This window comes from Notechis scutatus, chromosome 4, assembly GCF_049901735.1.
Source record: "Notechis scutatus isolate UNSWTSFEM ecotype Mainland chromosome 4, rNotScu1.2, whole genome shotgun sequence".
In the NCBI taxonomy this organism is placed as follows: Eukaryota; Metazoa; Chordata; class Lepidosauria; order Squamata; family Elapidae; genus Notechis; species Notechis scutatus.
Window position 1 is genome coordinate 26,572,466 of NC_142012.1, and position 16,379 is coordinate 26,588,844.

The 16,379-nt window shown below is 41.4% G+C and overlaps 1 protein-coding gene across 1 annotated transcript in view; it reads right to left on the reverse strand.

The window, feature by feature from the left end:
• ARSJ (arylsulfatase family member J) overlaps nucleotides 1–15,639 on the reverse strand; it is a 29,100-nt gene extending 13,461 nt beyond the window's left edge. The window contains exon 1 of the mRNA XM_026668733.2: nucleotides 15,314–15,639. Within this exon, the coding sequence (XP_026524518.2) occupies nucleotides 15,314–15,639 (326 nt within the window). The remainder of the gene's footprint in view (nucleotides 1–15,313) is intronic.
• Between the last annotated feature and the right edge of the window lie 740 nt (nucleotides 15,640–16,379).

Sequence of the window (16,379 nt, forward strand, 5' to 3'; positions counted from 1 at the left end):
CCATACAGGATTTGCTGAGAAAGAGCAGCTTTTGCACAGAACTATTCACTTGCGAATGGAGAATAAAATAGAATATTTCAGGAATGGAGACAGAGCGAAGGAGACCCAGATGGGAAAATAATCACCTTTGCAGCCCTGAGCTCTTTGTACATAGAGTTCTGCTCTCTCTTTTTCAATAGGAAAGCATCTATATAGAGCTCAGGGTTGAACTATTTAACTCCAACAGTGTTGCATTGATGATGTTACTTAGCCAGGTAATGAAATGTCTACAAGCAAACAGCAAAGCTCAGAGGGCACCAAGGATTCCCCAATTTTTCTTAAATAAAAAAGCCTTTTATTAGTGTTGTTAGTGCTTAAATATTGTAGTGACATAGGAAATAAAAAATAGAGATGGAAGAAGATACAATATTATAAAAAAAGAAATATACAACATGAATGTGTTGTTTCATGGCTGCATAGCAACAGTTTTACTTGGTGTTGTTTATATTTATATTATACTGACTTGTTTTAATTTTAATGTTTTATGATGTATACCACCCACAGTCAATTGTTGAGATGAACACTTACAGAAATTAAATAAATAATATTTTCACCCTTTTCTTTTTATTTTGCACAACCACTAATTGTTGCTTAGATATTCATACATTCTTTAAACTTTTACAGATGGTGTTTAAGTCTTTTAGCTGTTTGTTAATTTCTTTCTTTCTTATCTTCAAAGCCATGTTTATATGTCTTAGCTTGCCTTGCTCTATAATATGTTGTCTGCAAGAGAGCCATTCCTGCTTGAATTTGTTTAGATCTCTGTTATAAATATATACTGTCAGTTTCACCATTGCCTCGTATTCTCCAATTTTGCCTCAATATTATATGATTCACGAGCTTCTTGTTTTTCCAATATTGTGCCTCTTTCTTTCTGCTGTCAGCATTTATTTCAATAAATTGTGATACTTTTCATTTATACTCTCTTGAATCATTTGGTAATAGATGGCTACAAAATAACTTAAAATTTTATTTTCACAATTCCCTAAATATTTTGACACATTCCTTTTGAATTGTCAGAATTCATACTATGAGATTAACAAATTTATTTTTCTCCTGATATCAAAATGGCGCTTTTGAGATATCATGACTTTATGACTTTATCAATGCATACAGCTATTCAGCACCATGGTTGAAAAATAAGCCGAATATATGAAGCCTACAGCATCATACATTCAAAAGGAGGAATTCATGTAGTGGATCCATGATATAAATATAGTTGAGATATAGATATTTGTTTCTCTGGTCCCCAAAGCAATACAATAAATCATCTGAAAGAAATATATAGAAATCACTATTTGTTAATTAGTAAAGACTATTCTACCATCACACCAAATTCAAGGAGGATAAATTCAGGCAACCAAAAAGTATCAGTAATTCAGAAAAAGGTGCAAAAATTATTTTAAGATAATGGGACTAGACTATAATGGTCTTGGTTGTAAGAAAATAGGCATTGGCTTACCTGCAGTTTCTCAGCATGCCTTGAGAGAATACACATATATGTATTGAATCTGCCTTTTTGCAGAGACTAAGTCATCAATCTTTGCCACGCCTCTTCTTGTCGGGGCAGGAAGTCCTCTAGCCCCAGCCATGATGAAGGCACAGCCACCTGATGATCTTCTTTTCTGGGGTTGGCTCTGCCTCCCACCTGGACACTGGACCAGATGGTTGCCTGAGTGGGAGTGGATTATCCCAAGGCATGCTGAAAAACTGCGTTCAGGTAAGCCAACGCCTATTCTCCAGCATGCCTATGGGAGAATCCACACATATGGGACATCCCAAAGCTGGGAGTCCCTATGGGAGGGTAGAAGTCTGGTCCTGTGAACCCCCATCTGTATGCATTTGTTGTTGCACTCTTCTGCCAAAGGCCGCCTCCGTGGAGGTGTATGTGTCCAGTTTGTAGTGCCATATGAAAGGAGATGGGGAGGACCATGTCACTGCCCTGCAGATGTCCTCAAGTGAGGCTTGTGTCGCCCAGGCAGCTGTGGTAGCTGCACTTCTCATTGAATGGGCAGTTACTTGCTTAGGTACAGAAACAGCCTGAGTCTCGTAGGCCTTGGCTATACAAGCCCTGATCCAATGGCCTATGGTTGAGGAGGAGACTTTAGTACCCATTGAAGACGGCTGAAATGAGACAAACAGGACTTCGATTTTGCGATATGTCGATGTTCTTTTGATGTATATGTGAAGTGCCCTCCTTACATCCAGTTTATGCCATCTGTGCTCTCTCTCATGAGATGGAAAGGGGCAGAAGTCAGGTAGGATGATTTCCTGAGCTCTGTGGAAGAGGGAATTGACCATAGAGATGAAGGAAGGGTCAAGATGCAGGACTACCCTGTTTGTGTGGAAGGTGCAGAGGTCTTCTTTGACTGAAAGAGCTGCCAATTCCGATGTGTGCCTGTCCGAGGTAATGGCCACTAAAAAGGTGACTTTAAGTGTAAGTAGCACAGGCTTAAAGATTGAAGAGGTTCAAATGGTGCCTGGGTAAGGGCTTGTAACACTGTAGACAGGTTCCAGGAAGGGTACCTGTGAATCATTGGTGGTTTGAGATTGACAGCTCCTTTGATGAAGGTTCGGACTACCGGATGGCAGACTAGGGAGCCCCTCTTTCCATAGTGCAAGACTGTGGACAGGGCAGCTACCTGTCTGCGCACTGTATTCAGAAAGAAACCTTTGTTGAGCCCGTCCTGCAAAAATTCCAGGACATGCGGGATGGAAGCCACCATGGGATCTGTGTCCTTTCTGGTGCACAAGTGATGGAACACTTTCCAGGTAGAATCATATATTCTGGTCGTGGAGGGCCTCCTAGAGGCTTGTATTGTCCTGACAACCTTTCTTGAAAGGTTATCCTTCCTTAGGATCCTCCTCTCAAGGGCCAGGCAGTCAATTGGAGCCACTGAGGTTCCAGGTGTTCCAAGACCCCCTGGCTGAGGGAGATGCTGTCCTGAGAAATCCTCCAAGGATGGGACACTTACAAGCTCACTAGGTCTGTATACCATGACCGTCTGGGCCAATGGGGAGCTATGAGAAGGATTTCTGCCTGTTCTAATAGCACTTTCCTTATTACCCCCAGAATAGGGGAAGAGGAGGGAAGGCATAAAGGAGACCCTTGGCTGTGGCTGCGAAGGGCGTTGACCCAGTGATGGGAATCTGGAGAAGAATCGGGGAAGTTGGGTGTTTGTTGGAGTGGCAAAGAGGTCGAGTACCAGCCTCCCAAATTTCTGAGACATCTCCTGAAAGAGATCAAGGTGGAGATGCCACTCAGAGTTGTCCACCCTGGTTCTGCTGAGGTAATCTGCCTATACATTTGATGTCCCCGATATGTGCTCCACCTTGATAGACAGTAGGTGAGCTTCCACCCAGATTCCTAGTTGCTCTGCTTCGGTTATGAGGGATCTGGAGTGGGTCCCTCCCTGGCGATTGATATGTGCTTTGGCTGCCACATTTTCCGTTAGGATCAATACGTGTTGGCCAACCACTGTGTTTGAAAGCTAAGTGAATGGCACGAAATTATAACTGGTTTATGTTGTGTTGAAGGTCCTCTGGGGACCATTGTCCCTGTGTGACATGGGGCTGTAGATGGGCTTTCCATCCCAACAGACTCGCATCTGAGGTAACTGTTTTGTGATTGGGTTCCTTAAAGAGGAACCCCTTGTGGTAACTGCTGAGGAAACCCACCACCTGAGGGATCTGAGAACATCTGGTGTCAGTCAGACCCTGATGTTGGAGATGCTGGAGCCTGCCTCTGGACTGGCAAGAGGAACCATTGGAAGGGTCTGGCATGTAATTGGCCCAGGGCATGATGGCTTTGCATGAGATCAATTTCCTCAGGAGCTGGGAAAGCACCACTAAAGGAGCCACTAACTCCGCTGTGAGTTGCATAACCAAGAACTTGATGCTGTCCTGGTGCTCCTGGGACAAGTACACCTAGCACTGATTGGTATCTATCACTGCGCCTAAATTTAGTAGGCGGGTGGAAGGGATTAGCTGGCTTTTCTGGAAGTTGATGGAAAATCTGTGGTCCTGTAGAACCCAGATCGTAGAGGCCAGGTCTGACCTGGCTTGTTGTTGGAACTGGACTGGATAAGAATGTCATCCAGATAGCACTGGATGCGCACCAGGATTGTTCTGAGGTGAGCGGCCAGTGCAGCCAGTACTTTTGTGAAGATCCTGGGGGCCGATGACAGGCTGAATGGCTGGGCCTGTATTGATAATGACTTCCCGCGTAATAGAAACTGAGAAACCTCCAATGGGAGGGATAGATGGGAATGTGGAGGTAAGTGTATGTCAAATCAATGGACATCAGGAGATCGCCCCCCCCATGCCTTCCAGGATCGACTGCAGAGATTGCATTTTGAATCTCTTGTGTTCTATATGAACGTTCAGCTTTTTAAGATCCAGGATCGCTCTCCATCCCCCCAAGGCCTTTGGTATGATGAACAGAATGGAGTAAAACCTATGCCCCCTCTGATCCTCTGGCACTGGCTTGATGGCCTGGATGTCCAGCAAGTGCTGGACCACCGTGTTCATGAACTCTTTCCTTAAAAGGTTTTTGGAGGTTGGAAAACAGGTAAAGGTCCTCAGAGGAGTGGACAGAAAATCCAGGATGAGACCAAATCAGGACCCAAGAATCGGATGTGATGGTCTCCCATTGATCTGCAAATAGGGCCAGCTGGCCGCTGATGGGGGGAGGGGTCCGGCAGTCATTTGGATCGATGGAAGGAATGACCTCTTGTGTCATGAAAGGGCCATTTGGATTGGAACTGTTGTCTATTTCTATCTCGAAATCCCAATTTATCTGGGGGTCGATCTGACCTGGATTGGTAGGATCTTTGGAATTGAGAAAATTCCTGACCTGATTCTGAGGAATGAAATGGCTGCTTATGGGTGTAGGGAGAAGCCCTTCTATCTGCCCTCCTATTAAGAGAGGAGGACACCTTCTGCTTGTCTTTGTTTTCTACTAGGAAGGGATTTAAAGCTTCTCCAAATGAAGAGGAACCCATGTTGGGCGCTGAAGCCACTTTCCATTTGATTCTAGCATCTGCTTGCCCATGTCCTAACCATAGCAAATGACGAGAAGTAACTTTAGATGCCAGAGCCCAGGAAGAAATTCAGGCTGCATGCAGGGAAGAATCAGCTGCAAATTCAGCAGCTGCCATCAATTGTTGATGCTCTGATCAATTCTGATTTCCTCTAAGGGAATCCTGCCTGCAATTGGCGGAGCCAGAGGAGAGATGTTCTGGTGGAAAAGGAGGTGGCAGCAGCTGCTTTGACCACCCAGGCATTGGTCTGGTGAGTCCTGCAGAAATGCTGTTCCATCCTCTTGTCCTCTGTCTTAAGGGCCTCTGCTATGTCACCAGAGATTGCAGATGGAGACACCAAGGATGCCAAAGTCTCATCCAGAGGGGGCAGTTGAAGTGACTTGGTAAGGAGAGGAGCCATATTGAAAAAAATCATTAACACCACCCCCTGGGGTGGGGAAGGTCCCTGGCTGCACCCATTGCCTCTGAACTATGTCCAGAAATAACTTGGGACAAGGGATTTCTTGTTGGAGAACTCTAGGCTCAGAAAAAAAACCTGCTGTTGGGTCCCTGAGTGTCAGGTGAAGCAGTTGGGACATTAGGCTGAGGATCAATTTGGGCAGTGGTCCTAGCCTTGTGGAATAGAGATTTACACAGCCCCGGACTGAATAGGCCAATAAATGGGGGTGGATCAGGTGATAAGCCCTCATCTTCTGAGAACTCTTGTTCTCCCTGACCTTCCTCTTCCATCCCAGATGCCCTACTTCTGACGGAGAAGTATCCCCCTAGTGCCTAGGGGATCCCATGGAGTCCACTGGTTGCAATGTCTGACGATCAGACCTTAGGAAAGATGGATGGCTCCTCCCCCTTAGGGTGGAGGCTACCCCTTGAGAAATGGCCTGAGAGATAAAGGCCTTAATGTCCTCTGATAACTCTGGGTCCAATCTATCTACTGAGTGCAAACCCGCTGCAGTGGGAGTAAACATGGCCTCAGGAATCCTAGTCCTGTCTCTGACTTGTAAATCTGCAGGACTAGTAATCATGCAATCAAAGGGAAACCTTTGAGCTTGGATTTCCACTGCAGATAGAATAAATTCTTGTGCTCTATCTCCCTCTGGTGACCAAATCCTGGGAGCTGCAGGCAACTCCTGCACTAATGGCTGCTGAGGGAGGGAACTACCAGGCTCTGGCAAAAACGGCCGCCCCGGAGTTTCCCAGTTGAGTCTGGGCATGCAACGGCATGCTGGGGACAATCGCGGCTTCAGCAACCACCCTCAGGGGGTGGGGGATTATTTTGGGGCTCTCCCTTGTTTACCTGGGCTGTTAGGCCTTCAATTGGTAGTTCAGGGGAGCCGCGAAAAAACGGAGCAGGCAGGAGGTCCAATTGCTGCCTGTTTACGATGTTTTTCACTTTCCTTTAAAGCTTTGCAAACCTTTTTGGAGAATCCACACTTTAAATGCTGCTTCCTGTTGAAATTGTTGGAGCCAACCTTTGCCACATCTCTATAGGGCCAAGATTGAGTCATGACTGGGGCTAGGAGACTTCCTGCCCCGACAGGAAGAGGCTGGGCAAAGATTGATGACTCAGTCTCTGGGCAGAAAGGCAGAATCAACCCATATTTGTGGATTCTCCCATAAGCATGTTGGAGAATTGTTGCAGTTTAGCACTAATCTGCAGCATTTGCCCTGTCTCCAACACCCTAAGAAAATGCTACTAAAATTTGCAGAAAAAAATACTGGCTTTTTGTAGCACATTTTCCTCCTTTACTGCCTTCAAAATTATGGGCTTCCTGCTCCAATTTTGTCAATTAGTCCCTGTTCTAAAAGCCACTTTTTAGACAGATTTCAGGCTGAACTTGGCACTGGATTGGGACAGAAAGATAACCATCTTATCATTAATCCTAAATTAATGCATCTCAATGGCCGTACAAAGACTCAACTGATACATTGAGTGAACAGCTCTACAAACCGTTGTCCAGCTATAGGAGGCACAAAATTCAACAGCAAGAAGTTCAGGCTAAAAAGGGCAGGTATTATATTGTATTCCCTGACCTTTAAGTTTACTCAAGAGTTTTTGTGGACTAAATTTATTACAAGGCTTTTCGAAATTAGAAATAAATAATGTTGACATATCTATTCACATGCTGCTGACACTGAAAAAAAAACATTGTGAAAAACACCTCCAGAAATTTGTTAAGATAAGATCTATTTTTCTGGAATCTTTAAAAAACCTTGATTTTCCTTCAGCACAATTATTTTTCCTGATGTTTAGCTGTTTAATTTTGATTACCATTTCTATCAATTTGTACAGAAAAGACATTAAGCTGACTGGCCATTAATTCCTGGAACTACCTAACTCCATTTTTTAAAAATGATGTCATATTAGCTGTCTTCTGTTCTTTGAGCCTGAGGCTGACTTGAGGGACAAGTTACATAATTTTGCAACATAATCATCAAATTTACATTTGCGGTAAGTCAGGTGGATGCCAACGTGGCCCAGTGATTTGTTTCTGTGAAATCTCTCAGTGTCCTATGAGTTCTGGAATAGCTTCTCCAGTTACCTCAATTTGTTTTAACGGTTACAGTGCTCCCCTTGAGAAAGTCAACAGGGGCATCTACCCTATATCTTCTGCAGGAAAAGGCAGATGCAAAGATTACAGCTTCTCTCCAACTTCCATACCTTTCTTGATTCACTCCACTGGATAACTGATTCACTACTAGGAAGGGTTTTTCCACCTATCATTAAATCAGAATCTGCCTTATTGTAACTCAAATCCTTTATTTCATGCCCTGTGTTTTGAAATGAGACAGAACAGATCTTGACTTTCCATGCATTTAAAGAGTGCTATCATAATGCCCCCTTCAAGTAACTTAAGGCCAAGCATAACAGTTCCTTCAACCTTCTCTTCATGGGGTTTGGTTTCCAGGCACTTAATTATTTACGTTGTTCTTTTCTGAACTTCTTCCAGCTACTCTGAAAATTGAAAGTAAACACAATACTCAAGATAAGGTCGAACAAAACAGGATGAAGTGAAATAATTATTTCCTGCAATTTGGAAAGTATATTTCCACTAATACAGGCTAAACTTCTTTTTGCCTTTTTTTAAATAGCTGCACAACATTGTTAATTCAAGTGCAGTTTGCAATCAAATACAATTTCTACATCTTCTTCACAATTATCATTAACAAGCCGGATATAAACTATCCTATATTTCTGTGTTTGAGTTTTATTTCCCAATGAAATCACCTGTGTTAGTTACTTTCCCTTTCACTTAGTTACTTTTAGCCCATTTCCCTAACCTATTAAGGTTATTTTGAGTAGTTTTTCCATCTTTAGGCTATTAGGTATCCAATCCAGTGTTATGTTATCTGCAAATCAAAGCTTTCTTATCAACAAGTTGTGGGGTACTTTGTCAAATATTTTGTAAAAGTCAAGGTATATTATGTCTTCAACATTCCCACAGAGTTATTACATAACAAATTCACCAAGTTTAAAAACAAGAGGAAAAAAAATACTCTGGCAAGATTTCTCCTTGTCAAATCTATGCTGATTGACTTCTGGTAATTACCACATTTTTCAGTGTGTTTACAAATCACTTTCTTTTATGATCTGCTCTAAAATCTTTTCATGCAATGATGTCAGACTGATTTTATCAGAACTTTCTTTTTAAAAGATGGGAACAACTCATGTCATCTGGAACTTGTTGATAGTAATGTCTTAAGGATGATACAAAAAAGTGCAACCACTGGTATTCTCGAAAGGAAAAACAAGAGACAGACAGCATCCCATTTCCACTCTTTACCTGTGCACATTAGCCTTTTGCAAGGTACAAAATAAAATTAGCTACCATATTGGCTCTTATTGTGGAAGTAGCAAAGGTGTCCTTGTTCAGCTGAGATGGAGGAGAGGTGGCAGCATAATGTCTTGGCTCTTGCAGGGGGTGGGTAGGAAATCCTACAGGCAAAAAACAAGGGAAGCTTCCCCATCAATGAGAAGCTACATTACCCCGCATCTCCCAAAGCAATGTTCCAAAACTGTTATGTGATATTTCCTCTGGAGAAATAGCTGAGCTTATAAATATGCAGAGCTAATCAGCTCAACTTTCCTAGGGTTGCTGGGAGCCCCAAGACTTTGTTGGAAATTATAAGAAGGTTACCTGAAAGAGATGGAATGAGCCTATATGTGTGTCGTGTGGCAATTGCCATTATTATCTCTCCCCAAATATTGCTTAACTTATGCCATAGACAGAGGAAAAATGGACAACAGATGCTTCCCAATTATTCTCCCATTTTATTGAGAGCTGCACATAATAACAGATACTGTACATTGAAAGATTATCATTTTGTATCCAAGTTGTAAAACAGAGATTACCACAATGTATTTTGTATTTCTTTAATCTTCCTGTTTTTTTGACATATTACCACTTTGTTTTGGCTCATGGATTTTTTTTAATGGAGCAATACTGAAATTGTATTTAACACATCTTATAGACATTTAGAGTAAAAATGTACTGAAATAAAGGATTATATTTTTAATATGCTGTATTGCAAAAGCACACTATCTTTGGCTCATAATCCAACACACATCTGATTCTCTACTATACAATACAATTTGCTTTATATAGTGGAAAGTTCAGAAGTATAGAAAGTAGTTCAATGGTATGCTTAAATGGCTCTGGTGCTATAAAATGGACATGTTAAACCCTGTTTAATGGAACATTGCTCAAGTCCAGCAAAACTACTTACTATATAAATAGATCTGAATATAAGATACACTACCTATTACTCAAACTTCTGTTTTATGAAGACCTTTGAAATGTCAAACTGTCAGTCAATTAAACAGATTGTCAAGATAAGATCACAAAACTGGTCTAGTCAATATTCTGAGGTATTCATAATCAAAGAAAACTTTCAGGGAAAAAAGAATATTGCTAAGATAGCAAAGCTATTTTGAGTTATTCAGTGGTTAGGAATGATGAAATGCTAGAGGAAAGGTTAAATAGAAGACTTCTAAACTGAAGAGGAAAATATACCATGAAAAGGCATTTTGATATGAAATCGATTAGGATGCCTTATGTTCAACTGAAGAACTAATGAACTTTGTCAAGTATTCCATTCATGATTATACTCTAAGACAGTGGTCCCCAACCTTTTTTGTACCAGGGACCGGTTTCAAGCAGAAACATTTTTTCAAGGACCGGGGAGGAGAGAGAATCCGACTTTGGTAGTTTGCTTGCAGACGTTTCATTACCTGACTAGGTAACATCTGATGTTGTTACCTAGTCGGGTAATAAAACGTCTGCCAGCAAACTCACCAAGTCTCAGGAGCGCCTTGGTCCTGCCCCCTCAGCCCCATCCCTCAGGTGTCTCCCTCCCTCCCTCCCTCCCTCAGGTGTCTGCCTCGTTCCTCTCTCAGTCACTCTATCGCTCCTACAGCAGCCCAGGAAGAAACTGCTTCAAAGAAGCCGGGGGTGGGGGTGGGGTGGCTTTTCCTGTCGCCACAGCTTCCCAAGCGCCCGTTTCACCCCCCACCGCCCGCCCGCCCGCTCGCGGTTCAATCCACAGTGCTCCGTTCTACCTGCCTGCCTGCCTGCCTTCTTCGTTTCGGAGCAGCTTCGGCTGATAAAAAGAGGCGAATAGTTATTATTCTCAGCGAAGCTGCTCCCAAACAACCAGACAGGCAGGCAGGCAGAACGGAGCACTGTGGATTGAACGCGAGCGGCTGGCGGGCGGGGTGGGGCGACGGGCACTTCGGGAAGCTGCGGCGACAGGAAAAGCCTCCGGCTTCTTTGAAGCAGTTTCTTCCTGGGCTGGTGGAGGAGCGAGAAAGCGACTGAGAGAGCTGAGCCAGAGAGCAGGACAGGCCGGTTGCTTCCTCCCTCCCCTTCTTTCATTTGTGTCCTTGATCCCGATCCCAGCAGCATTCACCGAAGGCGAAGAAAGCCGCCATTTTTTTATTTTTTTTCTTTGCGGCCCGGTAAAGAGTGCTCCACGGCCCGGTACCGGTCCGCGGCCCGGTGGTTGGGGACCCCTGCTCTAAGATACCCATCTACAAAGAAATGGGAGGAATTGGAAGGCTCCATTGATTGACACTTCTTAGGAACTGAAGAATAGGTGAAGGTTCTACTGTATTGCATGCTGTTGTGAGCATCTTAAAAAACCTGAATGTCCATTATTTATAATAAGATAAATGGACAAGCCAAACTTTTCATCTGACCAAAAATATAGTGATGAAATATTCTTACTATGAGAAAGAAGGCATGACATTGTAGCTATTTTAGAACATAATGTGAAAGTGAACACATATTTGCACTAAACAATTATCATTTGACATAATTTATATAGTTCCAGTAGAAAAATATGTTCTGCCAAGTGCTATAAAATGAACATTTTTAAGAAATGCAATAGTAATAAAAGCCTTGAACTGAATTGAATAAGTGGAAGTAAGATTAAAGATAAAGATCAAACTAATTTCAAATACAGCAACAATGGAGGCATTAAAAGTGTGGGGGGAGGGGATTTATTTACATCCCTTTAGGATCAACTATCAACAGTAAAGGAACCAGCAATCAAAAATACACCACAAACTACTATTTGGTAGAGTAGATCTGAAGGCCTTGGAAATGATACTGAGATACTGAGACATGTCTATACTTACAAATAATAGAGTCATGTAGGTAATGGTCTATGCTAGCAAAAGTTGGACTTTGAAGAAGCGGAATAAAAAGAGCTTTGACACTTTTGAAATTTGGTGTTGGAGAAGACTCCTGAGAATATCATGGACAGTCATTATTGGAAAACCTGAAGGATCATATTGGGAACAAATCCTCCTGAATAAAATTTACCTTTTTGATCACTAAAAATTGATACTGACTGGATGGAGCATGATCAGTGACAACCAACCAAACATCATCTGATCCACCATTTAAAACTGCCTCCAATAACTTACCAATAATTTAACATTGTTTATGGCTAAAATCAGGAGTGTTTATTATCATTTCTTAATTTGTACTGACTTATGTTGGAGTCCACCTATCTTTTTATTTCCATTAGCTTCTTTTGACTAAAATTCTGGATCTTCTGTTTGCTTTGAATACTAGTGTTATGAATATTTGCTGACATTTCAAGAACCATTTATATTTTGCTCACTTATGAACCACTAAATTGCATAAATGCGACATAGAACTCCCTTAAAAGAAACATAAATTTTCTCATTTTTTCTTATGTTATCCAATAACAATAATAGCTTTTATCCTCTTAAATATAATTATTCTTAAATATTTTTTGTATCATTAAGTGGTTTTCTCAAAAATTATTATACATCTAAATATATCTCTGCTATTAAATCTATATCATTTATATATTTGTTCCATCTGTACTACAATAAATGAAGATAGATCAGATAAGGTGAACTTGAATACAATGCTTTAAAGAGAACTCATTGAAATGGCATTAATCCAGACAGATAAGAGTATGGTGGAGAAATGTGGGCAAGGAATGAGAAGTTCATTTAAATGAACTAATAAAAGAAACCACCCTTCTAAATATATACCTATATACATATCAATAGGCAGCTCCTTGAAACAGTTAAACTATAATTTTAACAATTATATGGCAATACATTTTTAGTAACAATTCTAATAAGCATTTGAAATTGTAGTATTGAAAGCATTAGAAACTCCAACAGATTTATGTGTAAGATAGAAAATAATATTAATTACATGAAGAGAATATTTAAGCATGCCCTCTAGCATTCTTCAAAGATCTGAGAACATCAAAGAAAAGTAGTCAAACCCTTGATAATTTTTCTTTACAAGTGAGATCAGAACTACTTTTAATAGATTTAAATAAATAGATAGATATTTATATAGGAGGATAACATTTTGATAGTAAGCACATATAAACAATTTTAGAAGATGGTCTTTTCTGAAGTTGTGAAGGAAAGTATCTTTGGAGATGTTCTACAATTTAAAATAGCATCAGGGATTAATGTTAACAAATTCATCTCCAATTTTAAGAGTAAACATGATCCTTGAAATTGGTTTAAAATGAAATACTTTAGAAATAAATATACAGGTACATTTTCAGAAATTCTAGGAGAACATCAGGAATTGCTTTGAAATCCTGAATTTCAATGGTAGAGAATCAGAAGCATTATGGAATGAACTTAACCTGGAGTAAAGAATGGCAAGTGCTTTAAATCTGTATTTTGATGAGTTCCCCTGTATCAAGTTTTATTGGATTTCTGAAAAGTTTTGCAAAATTGTAGATCTTATGATTATCAAATAGCTTTGAGGTGAACATATTTCTTACTAGGAAATTCATAAATAGTGCGATAAAAAGGAATTAAGGTTTGAAGAGGACAACAAATGAAACAACCTTAGCTTTCATTCATCCACTTGAAACTTTTGTTTAGTTTTATAGATGAAAAACTCCTGGTGCAAAGGCCCTGTTTCATCCTTCCTTCCAAGGAAGACAGATAGGGTAAATAAAATAGGTCAAGAATGATGCTATTGTTCTATGAGATATACCTAAGGCTAATTTTAAAATCATATAAAGATTCTAAATTATACACAAGAGATAGATCTTCATTAATTAACTTCATTAATTAATGTGGATAGCATGATTTTAATTACTTTATTGGCTCTGTGGTTGCAGAAGGTAATCAACACTCTCAATCAAGGCTTATAAAAAAATCAACAAGTATGAGATGCAAAACCCAAGGCAAATAATCAAGGATCATTATAGTGTTTATTTGACAATATGTACTAGAGGGGATCTACCAAAAGAATAGTGAATGACACTCCTGCAAACAAAATGATGCCCTGATATGTATGCATTTCAAAAAGGAAAGAAAACGATACAGGCATACATATGCAGCAGAGGTGGTATTCAGCAGGTTCTGACCAGTTCTGGAGAACCGGTGGCGGAAATTTTGAGTAGTTTGGAGAACCGGCAAATCCCACCTCTGACTGGAGATTTTACAGTATCCTTCCCCTGCCACACCCAGCAAGCCATGCCCACAGAACCGGTAATTCATCTGCTTAAAAATGTTTATGTAAATAGTATTGATAAAAATCTGATTAATAAGAAATATATTTAGTCTGTACTGGACTCCCCAAAGGATGTCCTGTAGAAGATGAAGGTCTGATTTTTATTGATTGGAGATGTTCAAAAATTCTGGTTTAATTTACTCCTAAGATACGATCCTGTGAATCTTTGACACTTTGGGTGGTGGGGGACTTGTATTTTAAGATACATAGTGGTAAGTAGTTTTATGGGGAAATTGCTAAATGTGAAAGATATCAATGTGATCGTCAATTATATACCAACGTTCTAAAATAACTGTCCATGAAGAAATATGGATGTACCAGACATTGTGGTGGCTAAAAGGAAATTACTGAGAAATTGGAAACGTGATATTATTCCAGATAGTCTGCCTTTGGAAACATGTAACTTATCTATTTCATACTAATCAAAAGATGAAACGATATGCCCTTCTTGGCCTAGATTTTAAGATATTTTACAATATTTTTCATTGGGTTATAATATCATATTATACATTAAGGAAGGGGGGTTGTTTTATTTCCTTTCTTCCTTTTCTTATTTCTTATTATGGATTATTTTGTTTAGCTTGATTCTTTTTGTTGTATATTTTTTATTATTGTATATTGTTTTTTGTGCTTTATAAAAATTTAGAATAATATTTAAGACAAATAAAGAACAATGCTACCTAACTGATACTATTGACATGAACAAAATGACAAAAACACTGAAGTACTTCTATGCAAATTAGGTGCTATTGAAATATTATGAAACCAGTGATTTTAAAACACAACATCTAAGAATGGATTTAATAAAGTACATCTATTGGTTAAAGTCCCTGCTTCCAGGTGTGATATGTTAATCTGTAACAAATACCAACAATGTGGAGTTGCCAATGCTTTTAAAAAGAAACTGACCTCCTAAGATGCTCTCATCAGCAAAATAAGATTCCCAGTTATCTGGAAGTGAGCCCACCCACTAAATTCAATGAGACTTCATTCAGAGCAGTCATATTTAGAATTGTGCTAAATTGATGTTTAGGATATCCTCAAATTCGTGTGGTGTCCAAGAAATAAGAGCCCATAAGCACACCAAACCGTACTTTTTAAAGACTAATCAATTAATGAAATAAAATAAACATGTTTTTTTCCCCCAGACAAGATCACTGAGATCATGTTCATGATCTCCCACCCACCCATATCACCTACCTCCCAGTGATGAACTGACTTCTGGACGGGGTGCACATCGGTTGGACATAGTAATTCTCTAGCTTAACTCCTTCCGCGGCTAGTTTATCCAGGGTAGGAGTCCGGATCTCTGAGCCGTGATAACCGACGTCTCTGAAGCCCTGGTCGTCCGCCAGAATGAAGATGAGGTGCGGCTGGAAAGTGGGGGGAGGTGGCGTCTCGGAGCCTTCTTCCAACTTGGCCGTCCCGTTGGGTTCCTCGGGGTCTTCTGCCGTCGGCCCAACTAGGTAGCCTTGAGCAAGGAGGCTGAGCACGGAGAAACCGGCCAGCAACCCCCCGGCTCGCATTTTCCCTCAGCAGAGCCGGGTTCGGGTCCCTCCCGCGTCCCTTTCCAGAGGCGGAAAGAGAAACCAGGAGTCAAGAAAACTTCTCCAGGGGGAAGGGTTGGAGGGAGGGCGAGCCCATGGCAAACGTCGCCCGGCCAAGACTCCGGAGTGTCCAGGGTGGGACGGCAGAGGAGCAGTCGAGGGGGTCCCGTCGATCTCAAACCGTCGGCGGCGCGTCCTGCTTCATCCTAAGCTGAAGCACCCACCTAGGAGCTGCCAGCTGAAGGCAAACTGGAAGCCCGATTTATGCCACTGTCCCACCGCTGGAGGGACAGACGCGCGCGGGGGGGGGGACGACTCGCGCGCGCACCCAAATGGCTCCCGGGAAGGAGCTCTGACTTCTCTCTGAGGAGAGGAGAGGAGCGAGCCGCCAGGTCTTCGCCCTTCTCTCTCTCTCTTGCCGCCGTCGGCGGTGAATCACTCCCGCTTCGGTTCCTTTCCCTCTCCGCCCGCCTCCCTTGCTCTACCCCCCACCCCCTCTGCCTTGGCGAGAAAAGGCCAACCAAACGCCCGCCTCCCGGCCTCGGTCCAGGAACGCGCACGCCCTCCGTTGCCGGCTGGAAGTGACCAGGAGCAAAACTGCTGGCTTAGCAAACGCTCTTGGGAGGACTTTGCAAATTTAGTAGCGCCGGGACTAATCAAAACTATATTAAAACAAGAACAACAACAACAGCCAAATATACAACTCAAACGGATAAAAC